General features: G+C 41.8%; 1 protein-coding gene across 1 annotated transcript in view; it reads left to right on the top strand.

The window, feature by feature from the left end:
* NECAB2 (N-terminal EF-hand calcium binding protein 2) overlaps positions 1 to 21,761 on the top strand; it is a 144,986-nt gene that overhangs the window by 96,526 nt on the left and 26,699 nt on the right. Inside the window, exon 6 of the mRNA XM_053399512.1 lies at positions 16,558 to 16,694. Within this exon, the coding sequence (XP_053255487.1) occupies positions 16,558 to 16,694 (137 nt within the window). The remainder of the gene's footprint in view (positions 1 to 16,557; positions 16,695 to 21,761) is intronic.

Raw genomic sequence — 21,761 nt, 5'->3', positions numbered from 1 at the left:
GATGGATGGAAAACCAAAGGTAGTTCGCCCACACCATGTATTTCCAGTAGTTTACTCCTGGTTTGGAGGCACGCATGGGAATTGAGGAGGCATTTAATCATTTGTATTGAAGTCTGTCCCTTGACCTTCATGCCTCCCCACTGACCTATTGGCTCTGCTGATGTCAGAACTCCAGTATTGGTAGAACGAAAGCTGTAGAATTTGCTGTGGAAGTTGGGAAGAGAAATTCAATGACAGAACTCTCTGCTGTTGGAAAAAGAGATCTGATGCTTTCTAAGACACCTCCCCAGCACACACAAGTTGAGACACTTACCACAGGATTGCACAGTGCACAGTACATATCCAGGAACAGATGGCCAATTTTGTCATGTGGATATATGAGGGCAGATAGAACATACTTTTTTGTACTATCCAGACTTAAAAATATCAACACTCCAGACTTAAAAACACCAACAGTCTTAATAAATGTGCTACATTATCTATTATGTATAAGCAATGCACAACAAACTTGAATAAAGGAGCAAATAAAGACATTTGAGAGAAAACAGGTATTGAGGGTCCGGGGTCTGGTGCTTTTGTGGAAACTTACCAATATTTCTAGAACTAGGAAAGACAGGCAGGGAAGCAAAAACTTTATGTGGAAAAAAAAGTCCTTTAAAAACAAGATTTATGATTCATTGGGAACACTGTAAAACAGAACGAGACGGAAAATAGGCTTACGGTGAGATTTAGAGAAAAAAACTAACTCTAGAAAGTGGGTATGAAATATTTTGAGGAAGGTAACAAAAATGATATATGGTTATAATATCAGTTCTGTTGCATATTTGTATGTGTCAATTTCATGGAAAATCTGGCTATTTTCATATACATTTGTTCTTTGGAAGCAATATTCAGAAGGGGAGCGGAAGGCCGAAGGCCCAGGGGGGATAAACATCCTGCTTTGGTGCCATGCCAGGTTTATGCCAGCAAGGCAGAAGTGAAAGCAGAGGAGTGAACTTGCAGTCCTCCACCTTCTTCCACTTTTTTAAAATAAAAAAAAATACATTTCCTTACCATTATTCCCAATGGGAGGGGTAGAAATGACGTCAGCTCCTGGGCCAGTGTATTTTTCACATGGGTTCAGAGGAGTGTTGGTGCAGTGGAGAATTCTGAAAACAGCATGTTTTCTGTGTGAATGAGAGGGAAAACCTTCTGAGGAGAGAATATTGTGATCTGCCAAGGAGTTTCAGAATTTTAAGTCTACTTTATGCTTTTAGTCATTTAGCTTTTACATAATTTAATCCAGACATTCATAAATGTATTTTATCTCATTTCATTTCAATATTTGTTTTAAAAAGGAACTTTTTAAAAAACCAAGTGTCCAATGTTCTGGACCTTTAAATGGCTTGGTTCCTTGTTATTAAAATATATTATCTGAAATACAGTGAGTCTGGCATGAACACCCCAGGTGCTACTCTGCAGAATGATTGCCAGTTTTCTCCTTCCAGCTCTGATGACGATGTAAATTCTCTCATGTGTCACAGGCTCCCAGGATGATAAATGATAATTCTCTCATATGTTTCCCTTGGCAATTTCGCCACACACATTCCTTGGCAACAAAATTGAAGGGGCAAGAGATGAGAACTTGTGAAATTCTTTCATTCATCTGCCTTCTCCCTTCCTTGTCAGTCTGTTATCATATAAGGGAGGAGTGAGCAATTTCTTTTCTGCTGAGGGCAGACTTCCCTCAGGGACAATGTGTTTGGGCACCACTACAGGTTGTTGTTGTTGTTAGTTTTGTGTTTTTATATAGTAATTGTGAACTGCCCTGAGATCTGTGGGTATAGGGAGATATAAATAATAATAATAATAATAATAATAATAATAATAATAATAGTAGTAGTAGTAGTAGTAGTAGTAGTAATATAATGATGGTGATGATGATGGACATGGCTGGAGCCAAAAATGGATGGGGCCACCTTTCTCTCTTTGATCCTGCTACACCCTTTCACTTTCTCCCTCAATTTCTGCCACTCCTTTCTCTCTTCCCCCTCCAGCATCTTCTCTCTCTCTCTCTCTCTCTCTCTCTCTCCCCCTCTCCCTCTCCCCCCCCCATTCCCTTCTCATTGCCACCCACACTGAATTTGCTGGAGGACTTCATGCAAGTCTAGTATATGTACTAAAACAGGCATAGGAAATCTCCGCCCCTCTAGATGTTTGGGACTACAATTCCCATCTTCCCTAGCTAACAGGACCAGTGGTCAGGGATGATGTGAATTGTAGTCCCAAACATCTGGAGGGCCGGAGTTTGCCTATGCCTGTACTAAAAGGTCTGTTTACTGAGTGAAGGTTCAGCACTATGGACAGAGCACTTCAAACACTGTAGAGATGAGGGGTAGTCTCTGTGACCCAGGAACTGAAACTGCTTAAAAACTTAATACTTACTGTTTATTCTCCTTGAAATCATTATATCTCACCTTCCCATCCATCAGGACACATGAGGCTGCTTAGCAGAAATACAAAACACAATGAAGCAACAAAGCTTAAAGATTGTGATTAAAAATCTGTCTCTAGAGTCAGACCAGTAGTCCTATCTCAATGTCAATAATTGGTAGTAGCTCTTTGGGGTTTTGCAACCATTTATTGGGGAAAGGGTGAATCAAAATCTCCCCTGGACTTTGTGGGAAGGGTTGGGGGAATTTGATGAATTTCTTGAGGTATGTGCACTCATCCTGACATCATGGAGTGGGTGAGGGGTGCATGTGTTGTGTTCTTGCTGTTTATAGTCATTCTGTGTACACTACAGCTCCCCATCAGCTTGCGCTACCTGGAAACTCTGCAGAAGGATGTTTTGTCATGGCATCTTCTCATGATGTCAATGTTGTCATGTCCTCCAGCAGAAGCTGGTCCATTTAGGTAAATGGGTCTCTAACCCTACTCACTCCAGTCAGCCTTGCTCTAGCTCTGCCGGCCTTACGAGACCAAGGGGTCACATTGCCTGCCAGATTCCTCCTCCTCTTTGTCCATTTAGCTCTAAATCTTGGTGCTGCTAATGAAAAAGAACCCAGGTAACATACAATTGTGAAAGGGCGGCTTCAGACCAAGAATGAGGAAGGCGATTCCCCAGTCAGGATGATACACATGTATAAAATGATGCGTGCTGTGGAAAAGGTGGACAGGGGGGGTTCTTCCTCTCATAATGCAAGAAATCAGCACTAAAAAAATGGCTTCTTCACACAGTGCTTAGTTCAGGGATAGGGAACCTAAGGCCCGTGGGCCAGATGCAGCCCAATCGCCTTCTCAATCCGTCCGACAGATGGTCCAGGAATCAGCGTGTTTTTACATGAGTAGAATATGTCCTTTTATTAAAAATCCATCTCTGGGTTATTTGTGGGGCATAGGAATTCATTAATTCATTAATCCGGCCCACCACATGGTCTGAGGGACGGTGGACCGGCCCATGTCTGAAAAGGGTTGCTGACCCCTGGCTTAGTTGCACTCTGGAACTCGATCCCATGAGATGTTGAGAAAGCCACCGACTTGAATAGCTTAAAAGGGGAATTAGAGATGTTTGTGGAGGACAAAGCTATCAATGGCTGTTAGCCACAATAGCTATGTTTTTCCTCAACTCTTTGGGCAGTATGCCGCTGAATGCCAGCTGCTGAAAATCACAAGTGGGGAGGGTGTTGTTGCACTCTGGTAGGCCACTGTGAAAGCTGGATGCTGGACTATGTGGGCCACTGGTCTGATCAAGCAGGACTCTTCTTATGTGTTTTCTCTCTCTCTGAAACACCCACACACCCACACACCCACACCCCACATAGATGTATGGATGTGTGTGTGCATAACGTAATATTTTGTTATTCTTTCTCATGACGGTCAGCTCCCATAAATAAAATGTGAAAAATATAACAGAAAATTCAGGTGGAGATCCATATTATTTTTCTCTAATTCCCATTCTATGAGAAAAAAAGAAGTATATTTCAGTGTATATACACTCTCTGTGCAGTATATTTCAGTGTATACACACTCTCTGTGCAGTAAATATTTGGTATTCTCTTGCTTGCTGATTCATACAAAGGATTCATTATCTCAAGTTGCACCTGATAATCATTCCCACAGTGTTATGATTTTAGAGAATCATGAATTTTATTCAAATGTTTTTTCCTCCCTAGCAGATTGGCCTTGTTTCCAAACATTTACCATGTGCATTCTAATGAAGAAGGTTAGTTCCTGGGATGGGGATGTGCTGTCAATTTATAAATATGCCTGAAATTTGATTGAGGACTAACGTGAGCATTCCTCTGCTCCCTTGCACTGTTTCAGTTCACTTCTGTCTGTATGTTAATACCTGTTTAACATCTACTACTTTGTGGTAATTTGTATTGAGTCAAAACCGTAAACCTTGGGAACAGAGGGAAAAATTCATCATTTATTTATTTTTCATCTTCAAAGTTGCCCTGGAATACCCTGAAATGACATTTAAATCTCTTTTTCAATGGTGGCACCACAATCATGAAATGAAGTGGGCCTCATCCCAATGTTACATTCTTTTAGATGCCACAGTTAGACATTTGGAGCTGACTCTATTACAAGGATAGGGAAACTGTGACCAACCGTGTTGCTGGTCTACAGCTCTCATCATCTCAGACCATTTGCCATATTGGCCAGGGCTGATAGGAGTTGGGAGTTCAAGAAAACTGTGAGCTCCACCCTGGTTTTTCTCTCTACAGACACCCCCTTTCCCTGCCCCACTCTGCTGTCACCTCACTCTGCCCTTGATTGCACAGCAGCAAGATCTGAATGCAGGTTGATTACAAATCCCACTCACTATCCACTGCACCAGTTCACTTGCTTGGAAATATTTCTCTTGGCTTAATTAGAGGTGGAAGAGGAATGTATTTTAAGCAGATTTAGACAGCTATTTTAGTGGCTCTTTGTTCACATTAGACCGCCCCCTGCATCAAGAGTCTACTTATGTCTGAGCCACTTGGCATTGTCAGGTTTTGTGGGTTTTTTAAAGGCCCATCAAATTATATGCAAGCACCCCAATATATTCTAAGTATAATACATATAAAGGGGGTAGCTAATGTTCAGGGAAGTTTTTAATGAGTGATGTTTTAATGTATTTTTAATCTTTTGTTGGAAGCCACCCAGAGTGGCTGGGGAAACCCAGTCAGATAGGTGGAGTATAAAGAAATTATTATCATTATCATTATTTTATTTATTAGACAGAATCAGGATTCATGTTGACAACAGATTGGAGAACTGGGCCAAAACTAACAATATAAATTTCAGTAGGGACAAATGTGTGCTTTAGTTGAGAGTCCTGCACTGCAGGCAGTTGGACCACGTGACCCTCTGAGTCCCTTCCAACATTACAATTCGATAATTCTATGATTCAAATCCCATGCTGTTATATATTTCTGTAGTATAATGATAAACACACACACAAAAAATTAAAGAATATTAGCTATATAGATATAGATACAGAGAGATAGAGAGAGTGTGTGTTATATACATTGTTGTATGTATCTGTTTGTATGGCGGTTACTTTAGGAAACCTGGACTGCATATGCATGGCATATTTGTATATCATAATATGTATAATGATGCATATAATATGCAAGTTGTTTATATTTTTAGTGGAACTCAAGGGAAAACTTTGCTTCTTGTCAAGATCAGGGAGCAAAACAGAAATTAGAAAAAAATAATCATGTAGGTAAACTAAGCTTCGAGATTATCTCTAGCTCCATCCCTAGTCTCAGTTGAGCATTCCTTGAATGCATGAAAACTATCTTACTTCAAAAAACATTTAGGGCAAATATCTTTCTTTGCATAAAGCATCTCATTGCCTTTGACAGCAGCATATTGTATCTTGCTCCTAGAAAGGGGAAAGAGTTGATTTGTTTTTCCTCTCCTAGCAACACTGCCAGATTCCTGCTCGAGTCAGTAAATATAATTCAAAACAAAGACCAGGGCTCAGAGATACAATCAGGATTGTGAAATGTATATTGTTATGCAGAGCTGAAAGTTGGAAGTTTGGTCACTGCAATGAGAAGCTTAAAACTTTTTGATGCAGATATCCAAGTCAGTTCCCAGCATACATATTAATTATTTATGTTTATTATTAATTGCAAATATTTGAAATTCAGAAAAGTATCCAAAGGCAACTATTAGAATTACATTTCATGCTGCTGCAGCAGGGGAAAATAACATTTCAGACTCAGTTGCTTTGATTGTCACATTTGAAGTGTCCCAAGTCAATGATGGGAAACCTGTGGCCACCCAGATGTTCCTATACTACCCATCATTCTTCACCATTCCCCACAATAGCTGGGGATGATAGGAACTGGAATCCAGCAACATCTGGAGGGTCATAAAATCCCCAACCATTTTCTAAGTTGTCAGATGCTCAGTACTGTCCTGACTCCCTATCTCAGATTCGGTACTTGGACTCACTTGGTTTTCAGGATTAACAACTTTATTCCAAGCTACAGCAACCAAACATAAGTCAAGCTAGAGGTTACAAAGGCAGGAAGCATGGAAGAACTTGAAGCAACAGTAGCTCCCCAGCTACCTTCCCCTATGTACATAACCACATGTATTTGAGGAGAACATGCATATAAATGCTTACATTGGTGAAAATAAAGTACAAAAATGAATCAAATTAGGAAAGGTTGCTTGCAAAGTTTGTGTACATTGGAAAAAACTACATACAAAAATGAGTCTGTTATGGTGCCACCACATTTAAGCCCTGATTCCTACATTGTACAGAATGGACTTCCTGAAATGGCATCATCCACCCAAAGAGGCCACCACACACAACCTAACATCACAGAGAAAAAGTTGGGTTACTTCTCCCCTCCCCCCCCCGCAGCAAGATATAAAATTGCTAAAAGAATGTGCAATTAATTGCCTGAATTATTTTGTATGTGGAATGTGCTCCACAGCAAGCTTCCAGTCGTCTCCTTGCCTTTCTTTCCCTCCCTTTCTTCTCTGGCTTTGTTTTAAATAGAAAGGTGGAAGTGCAGCCTTGGCTCTTCTGAGATCTGTGTGCCTCCACAGGTTACCATGGCAACAGACCTCCGTTAATCTTTTCTGTCATAAACCCAGAGCAATTTGCATGTATGAAGCTTTGATTATTCAAATTGCCTGTGCATGTGTTCAAATAAATTATAATGAGTGATATCTCTGTCCTGTTATTATCTCTCTTAGTTTAGTTATTAAAAATAGCTAAGGATAAAAACATAAGTCTCTCCTCCATCTTTGCACTTTCTCCCTGCTCACCCCCCCACCCCACCCCAGTCAAACTTTTAAATAAATGTTCTGTATGACTAGTCTGAAGCCCCTGCCCTTTCCTGCTGGCAGCTCCCCGGACCCTGCAGTATTGCAGTCAAAATAAATTGTCTCTCCTCCCCAATTTTGGAAGCTGGGTTGAGGGTGTTAATCTTTAATCATATTAGCTATACATGAGAAAGTTGAGGAATTATAATCAATGCAATTTAAAAAAATAAAAAAACAAGAACACAACATCTGATCTTTCTCCAAGAAGCTCAGCTCAGGTGTGGGGAACTTGTGGCCCTCCAGATTATTATTATTATTATTATTACTAGTGGTAGTAGTTTTAATATTATTAAATTTTGTTGAACTCTAACTCCCATCAGTCCCAGCCAATGCGGCCAGTGGTCAAGGATGATGAAGTTCAAAATATCTGTTTAGCACTGGATTCCTCCCCCAGCACCACACTATATTGGTTAAATTAAATGGAAAGGAACAGCACTTCTTAGATCATCTAGATTTACAGGGACAAGAAAGGCTGTTCCTAGTTCTACAAAAAGGAATTAACAACTCACACCCTCAAGTGGGGGCAAATTTGCCACACCCCAACTCCCCTGGGAAGGTGACTCAAAATGGGGGAGGAGTTGGGGAAGGGTCAGGTGGGCCAACAGGCCAATCAGGGTGGGGTGGGGGGAAGGCCAGGGTTTATATATTGGCCCCGCCCCAAACACTCCTCCCTGCTCTTTGCAGTGCCCTCCTGCTTTCTCCGCTCAGTATGGGTAAGGGCATCGCTAGTTGCCGGTTTGGGAGCTGAGTGGGAATTTTGGGGAGAGTCCCTGATTGGCCTTGGAGCTCTTTATTTTGCCTACTCCGTATTTCTAGGAGTCCTGTTCTTGGAATGGCATTTTTGATTGGTTTGATTGGCTTTCAATCCCAGCAGGAAAGACGAGTTAAGATCTGGGGGGGTAAGTACCTGAGTCAATTTTGGGTTAAGAGCATTCTTCATTCCGCTATGTTGCTTTGACGTTGGGTCCCTTGATTCTTGGCAAGAACACCAGGGTGAATGCCAACCCAGCAATACCACAGCAGGTTCACAAAGCCAAGGTTCTCATAGCAGGGAGCAAGAATGTCTTCCAATTCTTTGCTGTGGGCTCACAGGTGGAGCCTGGAAATCCATCCCGGTGTGGGGAGGACCCCTGTTCCTCCCATCTTGGGGAACTTCCCTGTCCTTTCAGCTAAATACATTTATTTGGTTGTTTTCAGATCCTATATGTTGCTATATTTGAACAAATATAACATTTTCTACAGTTGTGGTTTCTGGAGACTTCTTTAAGGGTTTGCTGTGAGCCCACAGATTCTTAAACAGGTAAACAAAAATTATAGCAGAACTGGGAGGAGGGTCTTTTCAGTGGCTGCTCCCAGACTTTAAAACTCCCTCCCTAGAGAAATTAGACAGGCTCCCTCCTTGTTGTTCTTCCACAGACTGGTGATGACCTTTTTCCAACAGGCTTTGGGGAATTGACTGCTTTTAATGAAAGGGCTGGTGCTGTTTTTATTGTAATTATTTGTATGGTTTTAATATATTTCTGTGTCTGTATTTATATGTAGTTTTAATTCTATCGATGTTTAATTGTATTTTAATGATTGGGTTATTATTGTTATCTGTAAGCCCCTTGAGTCTCTGCCAGGGAAAAAGGTAGGGTATAAATAAATATATTACAGTAATAATTTTTTTTTTAAAAAAAGATATTTTATTAAAGTTTCCAGTTTTTATACAAACAAAAAGAAAAAAGAAAAAAAATTTAAAAACACATAAAGTTCACAACTTATTTTTCAATAACATATTTCCCTGACCTCCTCATACCTCCCCTTCTTGTAGTCCAATTCAAATTATTTGTTCAGCAAATCCTTATCTCAAAGCATTACAGCTAAAAAAACCCTTAATTTCTATCCGACATCATTCAACATTCATTAATTCTACAATATTTCTGTAAATAGTCCTTGAATTTCTTCCAATCTTCTTCCGCCGACTCTTCTCCCTGGTCACTGATCCTGCCACTCATTTCTGCCAATCCCATGCAGTCAATCATCTTCATCTGCCATTCTTCCAGAGTGGGTAAATCTTGCGTCTTCCAGTACTTTGCAATAAGTATTCTTGCTGCTGTTGTAGCATACATAAAGAAAGTTCTATCCTTTTTTAACACCAACTGGCCGACCATGCCCAAGAGAAAAGCCTCTGGTTTCTTCAAGAAGGTATATTTAAATACCTTTTTCAATTCATTATAGATCATTTCCCAGAAAGCCTTAATCTTAGGGCACGTCCACCAAAGGTGAAAAAATGTACCTTCATTTTCCTTACATTTCCAACATTTATTATCGGGCAAATGGTAAATTTTTGCAAGCTTGACTGGGGTCATGTATCACCTGTATATCATTTTCATAATATTTTCTCTTAAGACATTGCATGCCGTAAATTTCATCCCAGTGGTCCACAACTGTTCCCAGTCAGCAAACATAATGTTATGTCCAACATCTTGTGCCCATTTAATCATAGCAGATTGGCCGTCTCATCCTGAGTATTCCATTTCAAAGCAAGTTATACATTTTTGACAAAATCATAGTTTTGGGTTCTAGCAGTTCTGTTTCCAATTTGGATTTTTCCACCTGGAAGCCAATTTTCTTATCCATATTATAAGCCTCCATTATCTGAAAATAATGAAGCCAGTCTTGCACTTTGTTTTTTAATTTCTCAAAACTCTGCAGTTTCAGTCTATCTCCTCCTTGTTCCAAAATTTCCCAATATTTCGGCCATTTGGCCTCCATATTGAGCTTTTTCTGAGCTTTCGCTTCCATTGGTGACAACCACCTTGGGGTTTTATTTTCCAATAAATCCCTATATCTGATCCAAACATTAAACAATGCTTTCCTAACAATATGGTTTTTAAATGCTTTATGTGCTTTAACCTTGTCATACTACAAATATGCATGCCACCCAAAAACGTTGTTAAAACCTTCTAAATCCACACTCTGTGGCTTATTACCTGCCCCTCTGAATTGATATCTCTGGATCACTGAGGGCTGCTGTGCCTTTGAATTGATACTAGCCTATATAACTAAGTTGACAAATAAAACATGTTAGATACAGTAAATGCTTTTGCTGTAGCAGAATAGCAGAAGGGCAGGTATTTTTACCTGCTTAGTTATACGGGCTAGGATTAATTCAAAAGCACAGATAGATCCAGAGGGACATCAAATTAATAGCGACAGTGTGTGAATTCAAAAAGCTTCCATTTAATTTCTGAAGAATCTGTAGGTCTTCAGTCACCTCCGTTTTCTTTTGCTTATTTCATCTTTCTTGTATGAGTGTGCAAGTCTTCTGCAAGGAGGCATCCAGAACACATCAGAAAAGCCTTTCCTGTCTAAGAGAATCTTGGAGATCTAAGGAACACTTTTCCTTTCAATTTATTCTGACATAGATGACATATATAAAAATCCAGTTGCATTTGTGCAGCAAGAGCAAATTCAATTATCTATGTAGTGGCACATTTGTGGTTTGATACTGTATTTGTATTAAAGTGTAGGATGCTGTGGGGTTGATTCACTTCCAAGGGAGAAGAATTCCAGAAGAGACAGGAGACTAAAAGCATGTGGCACCATCCACAGGTCTTCATGCACAGATCAAGGTGAAATGGTTGCGACATTCATCTTCTTTGTTTAAACAAACAAACCAGAATCTAGGGCTCTACCAAACTGACAGAAACCAGTTTGCAACCAGCATTATTTATTTGTTTGTTTTGGTGTGAGGGAGTTGAATCTCAGTCATTTTGTACCCAGAAAGTCCTGCTCTCATGTCTGAGGCACATTCTGGGAAAATTCAAAATGGTGGCCACCACAAAAATAGTTGCCTCCTATGTTAGAGAGGTCATTATGGTAGGTTGTATTGGAAAATATACACACTTTTACAAAATAGGCTTGAGAAAGGAGGAGAAGGAGAGACAGTATTGTCACAGTATATTGTCTACACTGAGGTCTCATCAACACTACCATTTGTCCCATGATTTCTAGGCACAGATTTGATAGGTTTTTGTTTTGTCCTGCCACTTTACTTGGCAAAACCCTCAGTTTACTGTTGAATTGGAACAAACCTTGACTGGGTTTTCTGTGGATTAACGTTTGTTGTGGTACAGCGGGAAGCAGCAAGTTTTCCCAGAGAAAGCGGGGGGACAAAAGAGAATCCTCTCAAACCTGTGCCTAGAAATCACGGGGCAAACGGTCGTATTGGTGAGCCCTGACTGGCAGTGGATGTCAGGTGAGCTACTTTCCCAGCCTTGACTGCAGATTGAACCTGGGATATTTTGTGTGCAATGCCTGTGCCCTATCACTGAACGATGGCCCTTCATCTTGTTCATGGCTGAGTAGGGAATGCAATCAAAGTCTCTCTCACTTGGTGGGTCTTGTTTCCCTGGTCATTCGGTAGCTATCCAACCCACTCTGGCTCTGATCCACTCGGCTCCGATTGGTTTCCTGCAGTCACCTGTGGGTTGAGCCCCAGCCAAGCCCTGATCAAATATATGGACATTTAATGATGTGATTTACACCAGGCTGGGCGACAGTGGGTGGATGAAACACAGTGACTCAATGGGATTTGTTCCACTGTGGTGAAGGCAAGGCAGCTTCTGTATCTCAATGCACAAAGGAGAAAGCATTGCTAATTTGCAATAAACATGGTCTCTACGTTTTCCACTTCAAAAGAACTGCTCAGATTCATCAAATATGTTGTCCTAAATCAGGAATGGTGAGTTTGCTGAAAAGCCCGAGGGGGGGAGGGCGTGTTGTAAAAATGTCTGCTAATAATGAACTATTTGCTGCAGCTGGCAGGGAGGACAATGTGTCTATATCGCACTCCAGCCATCCACTGAGCAGGATGTTAATATTTAATTTGGACTTAATCCTGCTCGGTGAATCTGTTAGAGAGTTTCTCTCCCTCATCCAAACTCCCTGTTTGCATTAAAGCTGAAGGTGCATTGCAAACATTCTATTCATTTTGTAACAATAGCTGGACCAAATGTTTGCATGTGGGGCGGACAGCAGGAAGGGATTGTTAGTTTCAGTTTCCCTCGGTGTCTAGATTTTTCAGTTTTAAAGTGAAGTCTGTAGCAATTTTAAAAATGATAATAATAAACTAAATCATGAAAATTTGCCAGTGTTTTAGTGCAAAGCTCCCAAAAGACTTCCGGTTAACTTGGCAACAGGTCAGGCAACTTGCCCTAGAGCTCTGAAGATAACACAATTTTAATTGAGTATTAATGAGTTTTCTTTTAATATCTTCCAATATACACCTTTTATATGCAGTTTTGATCTACAGAAATATTTTTACAAGCGTTTTCCTCAACATAAAGCATTTTTGTATTTTTTTAATGTATGCATTTTAATGCACACTTCCTCCTAAATATCTGCATTTTTGTACATATTTTTGGTCATGCAACTGCATTACAAAATCCGCAAGAGTGTGAATTTTGAAGGATAGCTATGTTTTGGTTCCTGGATTGATTCAATAAGTACGAATTAGGTAGTTGCTTATTAAAATGCGAACAAAATCCAATTCCCCTGCCCCATCTGTAACTGAGGTCGCATAAAAATATGTATAAACAGGAGTTGGATAGCTCCTCTCAGCAATCCACACAGTAAGCAAAGCCAGCTGCCTCCCTCTGGCCATCACAATGCCTTTACCGCAGTCCACACACACTTGCTTTCAAGTCTCCTCCTGATTCAGATGCAGTTTCTAGTTCCACTAAGCTACCTGCTGCTTAAAAAAAAATTTAAAAAGCAAAAGGCAAACCAACCAATCCTCTTATGTTTCTGTGCTCAAAAGTTTTTTCATTGCATGACATTATTTTAAAACAAGATTTCCCCTAAACAGAATTATCATCATCATCATTCCTCCTCAGTATTATTTGATACATTCCAAACACATAACAAATCAAATACAACAAAAAGCATATTAAAGTATATTTTAGAATCATAGAATTGTAGAGTTGGAAGGAGGTTAGGCCAACCCCCTGCAAGGCAGGAATCTCAACTAAAGCATCCATGACAAGTATTAATTGCCAGAATTGACAATCTCTGTCTCCTGTTTCCTAGTCTCCACTTTCCCTAGTTTGGTAACTACAAAGTTTAACTTTTTTATGTATATGACTTTATGGATCTGTTTATATGTTTGACTCGGCCTCTAAGCGAGCAGATATTATGAGTAATGCTCAGAGTTTGTTATATTTAGAGGAGATTAATTGAAATCAATGGGTCTAATCAAGTATGATGAACACTGGGAATAGCCCTGTGATAAAATAATGGCATTTTACAAACTAGGCCCCTATAGATATTATAATAATGCAAATATTGTGATTCATTATGAGATTAAATAAATAAAGCCAACTCTGGGCATGTAACAAATTCACTCAGCAGTACAGTATTCAATAAATGGATTCCAACTTGCTTAAAAAAATATCAGAGCTGGCACATTCCAGGTGGCATTTTAGCAATGGGCAGAGGGCAGTGGTTTCACTTTTGAACAGTAGCCAAGCTTGGCTGCCATCCATGGTGGCTGGCCATCATCTTAATTTGCTCAGGTCAAACATTCACCAGACCTAAACTGCTTAGCTTCCGTAGGGTTGCAGCTTTATGCAACCTTATACCCTACCCTTTTCTGCTATGGACCGTAACATCTCAGGGGAAAGTATTATTACTTTGCACCTGTGCAGAAACTTTTCTTACTGCACATACATCAAGTAGCAAACCACAAAGAAGCAAAGAACCGGAAGGTTGACAGTGACTTCCTGACAGAGAGTGAAAACGCAAAGGGAAGCAGAAGCCTGACACAACATTGATCGATCAAACAATGTTGCTGGAGGTAGCCAAGTCTTGAGGACTTGTCAAGAGTCAGCAGCCTCCCCCTTTGATGATCTTGGCTTCGCCAAGCAGAATGGGCAGCATGTAAATATAATCAGATATGCACATGGAAAAATCCGTCAGAGAAACGGATCCTCAGGGAAAGCAAGGATACAGATCTCTTGGCAGGAAGAGAAGAAGAGCTGGGCTTTCATTTCAGGCTCAGTGCTACACTGATCATGCACACCTGGTTCCTGCCCTAGAGGCCAGAGAACAAGGGAGTCTTGTGATGCCTCCTGGAATCTGGCATTGCCTTGTAGAAAGGGCCAGTTAACTGCCATGTAGTGGATTAAGGATAGATGGGTCTGTCAAGTTTGCTTTCTCTGCTTCTCAGTTTTTCAACCTTAAATTCAGTTATCCACATTTCCAAATCAATCTGTGATTCCCCCCCCCTCTTTTTAATTTCTTTTCATGAAGCTTCATGAGCATTTTAGTGCAAATTTCTCCTAGTAAACACATTTTTGTATGCAGTTTTGACTAGCATACAGTTTTGCAAGCCATTTTAACTGGCCCGAACATTTTTTGGATGTTACATTTATGAACTAAGGCATTGTTATGCGCATTGCCCCCATAACATTTGCACGCTTGTATGCATCAGTTGGAGAACGGCATTGCGAAATCTGAAGGAGTCCAAATTTTGAAGGACAACCATCTTTTAGTTTGCGTATTGATTCAAGAAACGTGGATTAAATTAAAGTACAAACAAAATTGAATTCCTCTGCATCCCAGTAAGATGAAACAGAATGTAATAGGGATGAGCAAGAAGTTCAAATTCTAAGGAATTAACCTTGAAACAGTGCCTTTGTATATTTTGTGAAACTTAGAGGATATTGTCCATGATGTTGCTCAGTGTCCACTTTATAAAGATCCCTTTGGAAACTATTTGTTGAGTTCTGTTGAGAGAGGAACGTTGTCACACCTTGCATGCTTCTTGCTGTTCAGTAGTATTACTTTGCATTTTTCTTTATGTGTGTTGGCAACCAAGAAATTAAGAGCTGCATTTGTGGCTCAAATCTGAACGTTCTTTCTGCTTTTTTTTTTGTTTTGTTGCAGCTTATAGCGAAACAAAATGACATATTACCTGCCTACCTCCTCCTCTGGCCCATCACATTGTTCTGCCATTCCAATGATCCTTTTGCTCTGGGCTTGGCCAGTGTGTGCTAATGGCCCCTAAGTGCTGGGCAATGCTAAGCCCACTTGTCCAGGAGGCAGCTGAAGTGGCTTTAGATTTTGACCCAAGGAGGGACAGAAACAGCACTGCAGTGAGAAATACATGGGGTGCAGGGAGGCTCCACAGTGCCCTCTATTCAGAAGTAAGTTCCATTGAGTTCACTGGAGCACTTACTACTACGCAAGTCTATATAGCAGGGATGGAGGAACCTTTTTTCAGCATTCCCTGGCCACATGCCAGTGGTAGGTGGGGGCCAGAGGTAGAAGTGGGTGGAGCAACAAATTTTACCTTTGTGCGCCGTGAATCAGACCTGTATATAGACACAAACACCTCCTTCCAAGAGAGAGGCATCAAGAACACATCCCAGTTAGGCAAAGGCACTTGTGGGGGCGAGCAGCAGGACTGGCTTTGGGCAGGACCAGATAAAGGAACCTGCAGGGCTGCATTTCGACCCTGGGCCAGAGGTCTCCCCACCCCTGGCATATAGCTTTACAGCCTGAGATTACTTATTATTGAAGCCAAAGAAAGGATGAATGTTGGAGCTGGCTGGCAAGATGCAGTCTTGGAGAGCTGGAGGCATGTCCATTTGTTTCAGTGGGGACTTATGGATGCAAACTGCCGCTGTTTCTGCTGGCCTCCCTCATCTGCTTTACTTGTACTACTACCATCTCTAGAGCAGCTTTCCCCAACCTGGTGCCCCCTAGCTGTTTTGGGATTGCAACTCCCATTAGCCCCAGGCAGCATTGCCAATGGTCAGGGATGATGGGAGCTGTAGCCCAAATCTTCTGGAATATACCAGATGGGAAAGGTCATTGCAGAGTGACTTTGTCGTCTTGTTAGCAACTAAATATGATGGAGGTATAAATAGCAAAAGCATCCCACATGGACACACATGTACCCTAAAAGCTGGAGGAAGGTACATAACGATGGTGCATCTTCACATAGTAATATCACATGATGGTTTGGACAGAATGCAACACATAGCAATGTGGGACAGAACTATTTTTCACTTTGATAGGAGTCATACTTAATATTTTTCTCCTTCTAAGGCTGCAGATTTCCACATTTACCTTTCTTAAAAGAAAACAACAGTTCATGGAGGAAATGTTCTTTGGGTGATGTTGTTCATTCAGGCAGCTTGGGAGTTTTCCAGCAAGTTCTATCTTCTTCTTCCTCCCCAGGTGTATGAAAGAGGAACCAATGTGGACCAGTTTGTGACCCGTTTCCTGCTGAAGGAGACAGCCAATCAGATTCAGTCCTTGCTCAGCTCGGTGGAAAGTGCCGTTGATGCTATTGATGAGCAAACCAGTCAGATAAGGTCAGGTCTTTTCATTTGTCCTATATTGAATTTAACCTGTTCAGCAGCCTGACTACTGTTTTCTGTCTACTGTTGTGCTCTGGAATCTTCACAAGATGATTGTTTTTGGTGCCCTCTTAAGACAAACATTCTACATGCTGTCTCTAGCAACGTAATACCCCAGGGCCAGTTCCATGTCTGAGGCCATCTGGTGAGGCCCAACTTTGTGGGTGGAGTGGTGGTGTGTTCACCTGGTGGCAATGGCAACAGCAGACAGTAGCACTCTAATCAGTGCTAAGCAGCCAAAGGCTGCCGTTTTAAGTTCCCACACTGCCCTGAGCTGATGGGATATTGTGGGAAATTAATATGGCAGCTCTCAGATCCTCAACCACTTGGTTCTGGGAAATATTTTGAAAGGAACCTTGGGACAGGCATAATTGGTGGGTCCTTTGAGCCCTGGTGCCTTAACTCTTCCACTCCTTGTGAGGAATTGTTCCTATCGGAGGGATGGCACTGGAGAAGCCAGAGCATTTCCCTCCCAGAGTTGTGCTGTCTTGTCAACAGAAGTTTCAGAAAATGGGGGAAGTTGCAGATTAGGGCAGGAACAGGAAAACCCCATGGCTTCTATCCCCCCCCCACCGCCCCCTTGAGTCTTTGCAAAAAGCTAGAAGTAGCAGAGCTAGCAAAAAGCTAGAAGCAGCAGAAGCACCAAAATAAAAGGGTTACCATGAATCACAGCCTGGATTCAGCAACAAGAAGTTAAAATGTCACACAGCTCTACAGAGCTTGTTGACCAGAACCCAAAAATGGTTGCCATGGAAATGGGGGAAATCAGAAGCTCATATCAAGAGACCTCTGCACCCACCACCTGGTGTTCTAAATTAAAGAAAATAAACAGAAAGCTACAAAGTTCCAGCAGGCAGCTTGTCGGCAAAGATCTTTCCATTCGTTGGGACCTTGTGGGAGAAGATTTCATCAAGATCCTAAACAGCAGCCCCGTATTGAACTCTCCCCCTGTATTGTATTTCTCTATAAATTCTAGTTGTTGTTTTTGCATATATGCGTATGAGTTGCAGCATGCAAATTAGTGGCTCTGTGTGAACCAGCCTGACATGTGAATTGACATAGGTTGCATACACACCATACATTTGAAGCATGTGGCTTTCCCCAAAGAATCCTGTGTCGGAAACCAGCCGTCACAAATGGTGCACAGCATAGAAAAAAGACACAGTGAGACAGCAGTATTTTCAGGATGGAGGGCAGCTCCTTCGACTTCTCTCCTGTCCGGTATCTTTTATTATTACCCTTTGTTCTCTCCTCTCTCCTGTCGCATGACCGTTTGCCAATGTCTCACGTTACCTACATCCCGTCATGGCTTTTACCCACCCATCACCATATAGTGTCATTGCCCAGAGGAAACACAACTCCAGTTAAGTCAATACATTCCAATACATTGTAAAGCTTGGAGTGCTGGTCACGAGGTCAGGGGGCCCCTGCAATATTAGAAGACTCTGGTATGGCTCTGCATGACTCCCACATGCCCTCTTTCTTTATTTTATTAATCAGAGTCATAAATGTTAGTACCAATACGATTATATCGAGCGTGATAAGCGACTCGTGTGAGACTGGAAGCGGGCCGCGGACTGGAGAACCATGCAGTACATACAGAGATTAAAGAAGGAATACATTGTATACAGCAACACAAAATAACGCAAATAACTACTATAAGGATCACTAAAATCAATAAATGTCGAAGCCAACTTCCATCCAGAAGCCAAGAATATAAGAATTCTGATTCCAAGCTGCATGGTAGGCTTCCTTTCTAGTTTATTAGCCATGCACTGGTGTCACTCCTATAGCACTGAGATTGGTCACTGTATGTTCCTGTAAGAGAACAAGAGCTATTAAAAGTGAATTTCAATGTATATTGACAGTTTGGATATATGCCCCATGATTCTTTCCCCTCTTTAATTTGAAAACAAATGGGGGCAGGCTCATGGAGGGTCAAGTGTACTGGAGGCCAAGAAGATTGCTTAGGGGATATAATATTTGTAAATCGAAAAAATCCGTTGACAGGCACACCATGAAGCATTATGCCTGAATGACTGGCAAAAGGGGGCATGTGCATACACAGCCAGCATCTAGAAGCATTCAATAAACTGGTAAACATAATCATATCTTGTACAAAAATATTATCCCTCCATATCTTATGATAATTTTCTCCCCTAAAAGTCTTATTCAATAACGCTGTTCTTATAGTTCGAGAGTGGCTGAGCCGTGGATGCTGCCAGCCAGAGTAGGATTCTGATGACAGCGGCTTGCCAGCTGATAAGGTGAAATATGGTGGTTTCAACTGGACTGGGTCGTCTGCTTCTCTTCCTTGTATAACGGTGCAGCAAAGGATGGCAAGGCAAATGGTTAGGAAGGCGAACACTGCCAGATGCACTTCGTGTGCTGCACCTCTAGGTGGCGCATGCGGAAAGGTTTCAATGCTTCATCCACAAAATGTTGACAAAGTGTAGGGGAGTTCCGCATGCCTTGAGGCAGAACAACCCACTGATATCGCTGGGTGGGCTACAAGTTGTTATATACTGGCAATGTAAAAGCAAACCTTTTCCTGTCTGCTGGAGCCAGTGGGATGAAGATGGTTCAATGTGGCCAAAAGTCAATTGTTCAAAAATAAGCTGTACAGAAACAAACTGTTGCCGCTGCTGCGGATTTTTCTTTTGGTAGATGCCACTGTCCTACCCACACTGGGGTATCGGTGATCCTGGTTTGTCACACTGGAACCATGTTGTATCGGTGGCTACAGGCTGGTTTTTATTTAACCCTGCTGCTAACAGATGAGCTGCTGTACCTACAGACTGACAAATGCGAAGTATAGCGGCTGTGTCTGTGGCAGGATTGTATATTATCTGTCGTAACGCAACCTTACAATCCTCTTTTGCATTTTCAAAGGCCAATTGTTTGATAATTATTTGTTTGGCTTCAGGATTTTCAATTTGGCGACTCGCTGTAAGCAGCCTGTCCATGAAGGAGGAATATGATTCTCTTGCCTCTTGCCTGATCGACCCCCATCTAGACTGAAAACTGGTGGGCTCTGGGATTTTTCTCATTGCTTGTTTAGCAGCAAGAGCAGTGTCCCTCAATAAGATTTGCAGCAGTGTGGCTTGTACTGAAGCCTGAGCGAAGGGACCACGCCCCATCATGGCATCTAGGACATCTGCGAGGGTAATATTTGGATTATTCCCTCTGATTTGTTGCAACAAAGCCGGGGCATAAACACGGCAGGCAGTTTCCCATTCATGGGCAAACAATACACCTGCTGATGGGGGTAACACTGTACGTGCCAAAAGTTTGATGTCATCTGGAACCAAAGGCAGGGCTAATGTGGCTTCCAAAAGAGCCTGTGTAAATGGGGCATCAAGTCCGTTTGTCCGTACTGACAATTGAAGCTCTTTCAAGATTTTAAAGTCAAAAGGTTGGTGCTGGGCTTGAGTTCCTGCTGGAGCACCAGCAGGGGGCACAATGATGGGAAATGCCACAGTATCCTGAATTAAGGAACAGGCAAGGACTGCACGTTGAAAAGGGGTGGCTGGTTCTGTCGATGAGAGAGTAGGATCATTGCCAGCCAGACCATGGTATTTTTGCAGGATTGGGTCCTCTGGTGAGGAAGTGTAGTCCGGAGGTTTGGGGTCTGGGGCTGCTGGCAAGGCGAGGGCTGGAACAGGCGGCATCACAGCAGGCTGGATTAAAGAAGCCGGGGGTGATGTTGGCAATACAGCCATTGAGATATTTTTTGGAGTTAAAGAGCCCATGGCATAACGAACCTTGCACCATGCATTTAGAATCCGAACACCAATGCTGGGGTGTCCATGAAAATGTGTTCCAATCTTATCCCAATGTTTTAATTCCCATGTCCCATCTGCAGGGAACCAGGGGCAATGCTCATCGATGGCCAGAATGAGCTGTATCAAATCACCCTCAGGAACTTCCAATTTGTTGGAGGAGAGGAGAAATTTTAAGTCTTTTAAAAATTTCTGTTGGGGAGTAGACAAAGAGCTGCCCATTTTTCAAAAATCAAGATAAAAGGGATCGACTCACCAGGGATCCGAAGATGATTCAGCGCTTGCAACCCTTGCCGGACGTAGTGAGTCGATGATCAAGAAGCCTCACACTGTTTCCTTTGAAGTCAGCCTCACACTGTCTTCTTTAGTTAGCCTCTTCTTTTAAGTTTGCCTCTTCCGTTAAGTTAGCCTCTTCTTTTAAGTTAGCCTCACACGGGGCACCACTTGTCGGAAACCAGCCGTCACAAATGGTGCACAGCATAGAAAAAAGACACAGTGAGACAGCAGTATTTTCAGGATGGAGGGCAGCTCCTTCGACTTCTCTCCTGTCCGGTATCTTTTATTATTACCCTTTGTTCTCTCCTCTCTCCTGTCACATGGCCGTTTGCCAATGTCTCACGTTACCTACATCCCGTCATGGCTTTTACCCACCCATCACCATATAGTGTCATTGCCCAGAGGAAACACAACTCCAGTTAAGTCAATACATTCCAATACATTGTAAAGCTTGGAGTGCTGGTCACGAGGTCAGGGGGCCCCTGCAATATTAGAAGACTCTGGTATGGCTCTGCATGACTCCCACAATCCTGATTGGTTATGGTACAAGACAGACCAATGAGAACAACTGAAATCTCTAATCTGTGGGTGTCTCCCTAGTACACTTTGTCTTTAGATATTTAGGAGTCCAAGTGACCAAAATATCAAACAAGACTTTTACTGCTAATTATTTCCATGTTTGCACAAATGTAACACACTGGAATTGCTTGTCTTCATTTGATAGGATCTCCTTGATATAAATGATAAAAAACCACCGAAGTTCATCTACCTTGTGCTGTTCTCCCCACTGAAATTCCTGTTCCAACGTTCTAAATGGAAACTTTCATTTTAAAAGAAAAATGCCCATGTACTGCTAAAATTCTCAGATATATTTTTAAAAACCAATGGAAGGAGCATGGGGTATTCCCTTTTTGAAACTGTATTATGAGGCTTACCAGCTCAGGCACTTACTATCCTATATTAA

This window comes from Podarcis raffonei, chromosome 8 (assembly GCF_027172205.1).
Source record: "Podarcis raffonei isolate rPodRaf1 chromosome 8, rPodRaf1.pri, whole genome shotgun sequence".
Lineage (NCBI taxonomy): Eukaryota > Metazoa > Chordata > Lepidosauria > Squamata > Lacertidae > Podarcis > Podarcis raffonei.
This window is presented reverse-complemented; position numbering and strand designations above follow the sequence as displayed.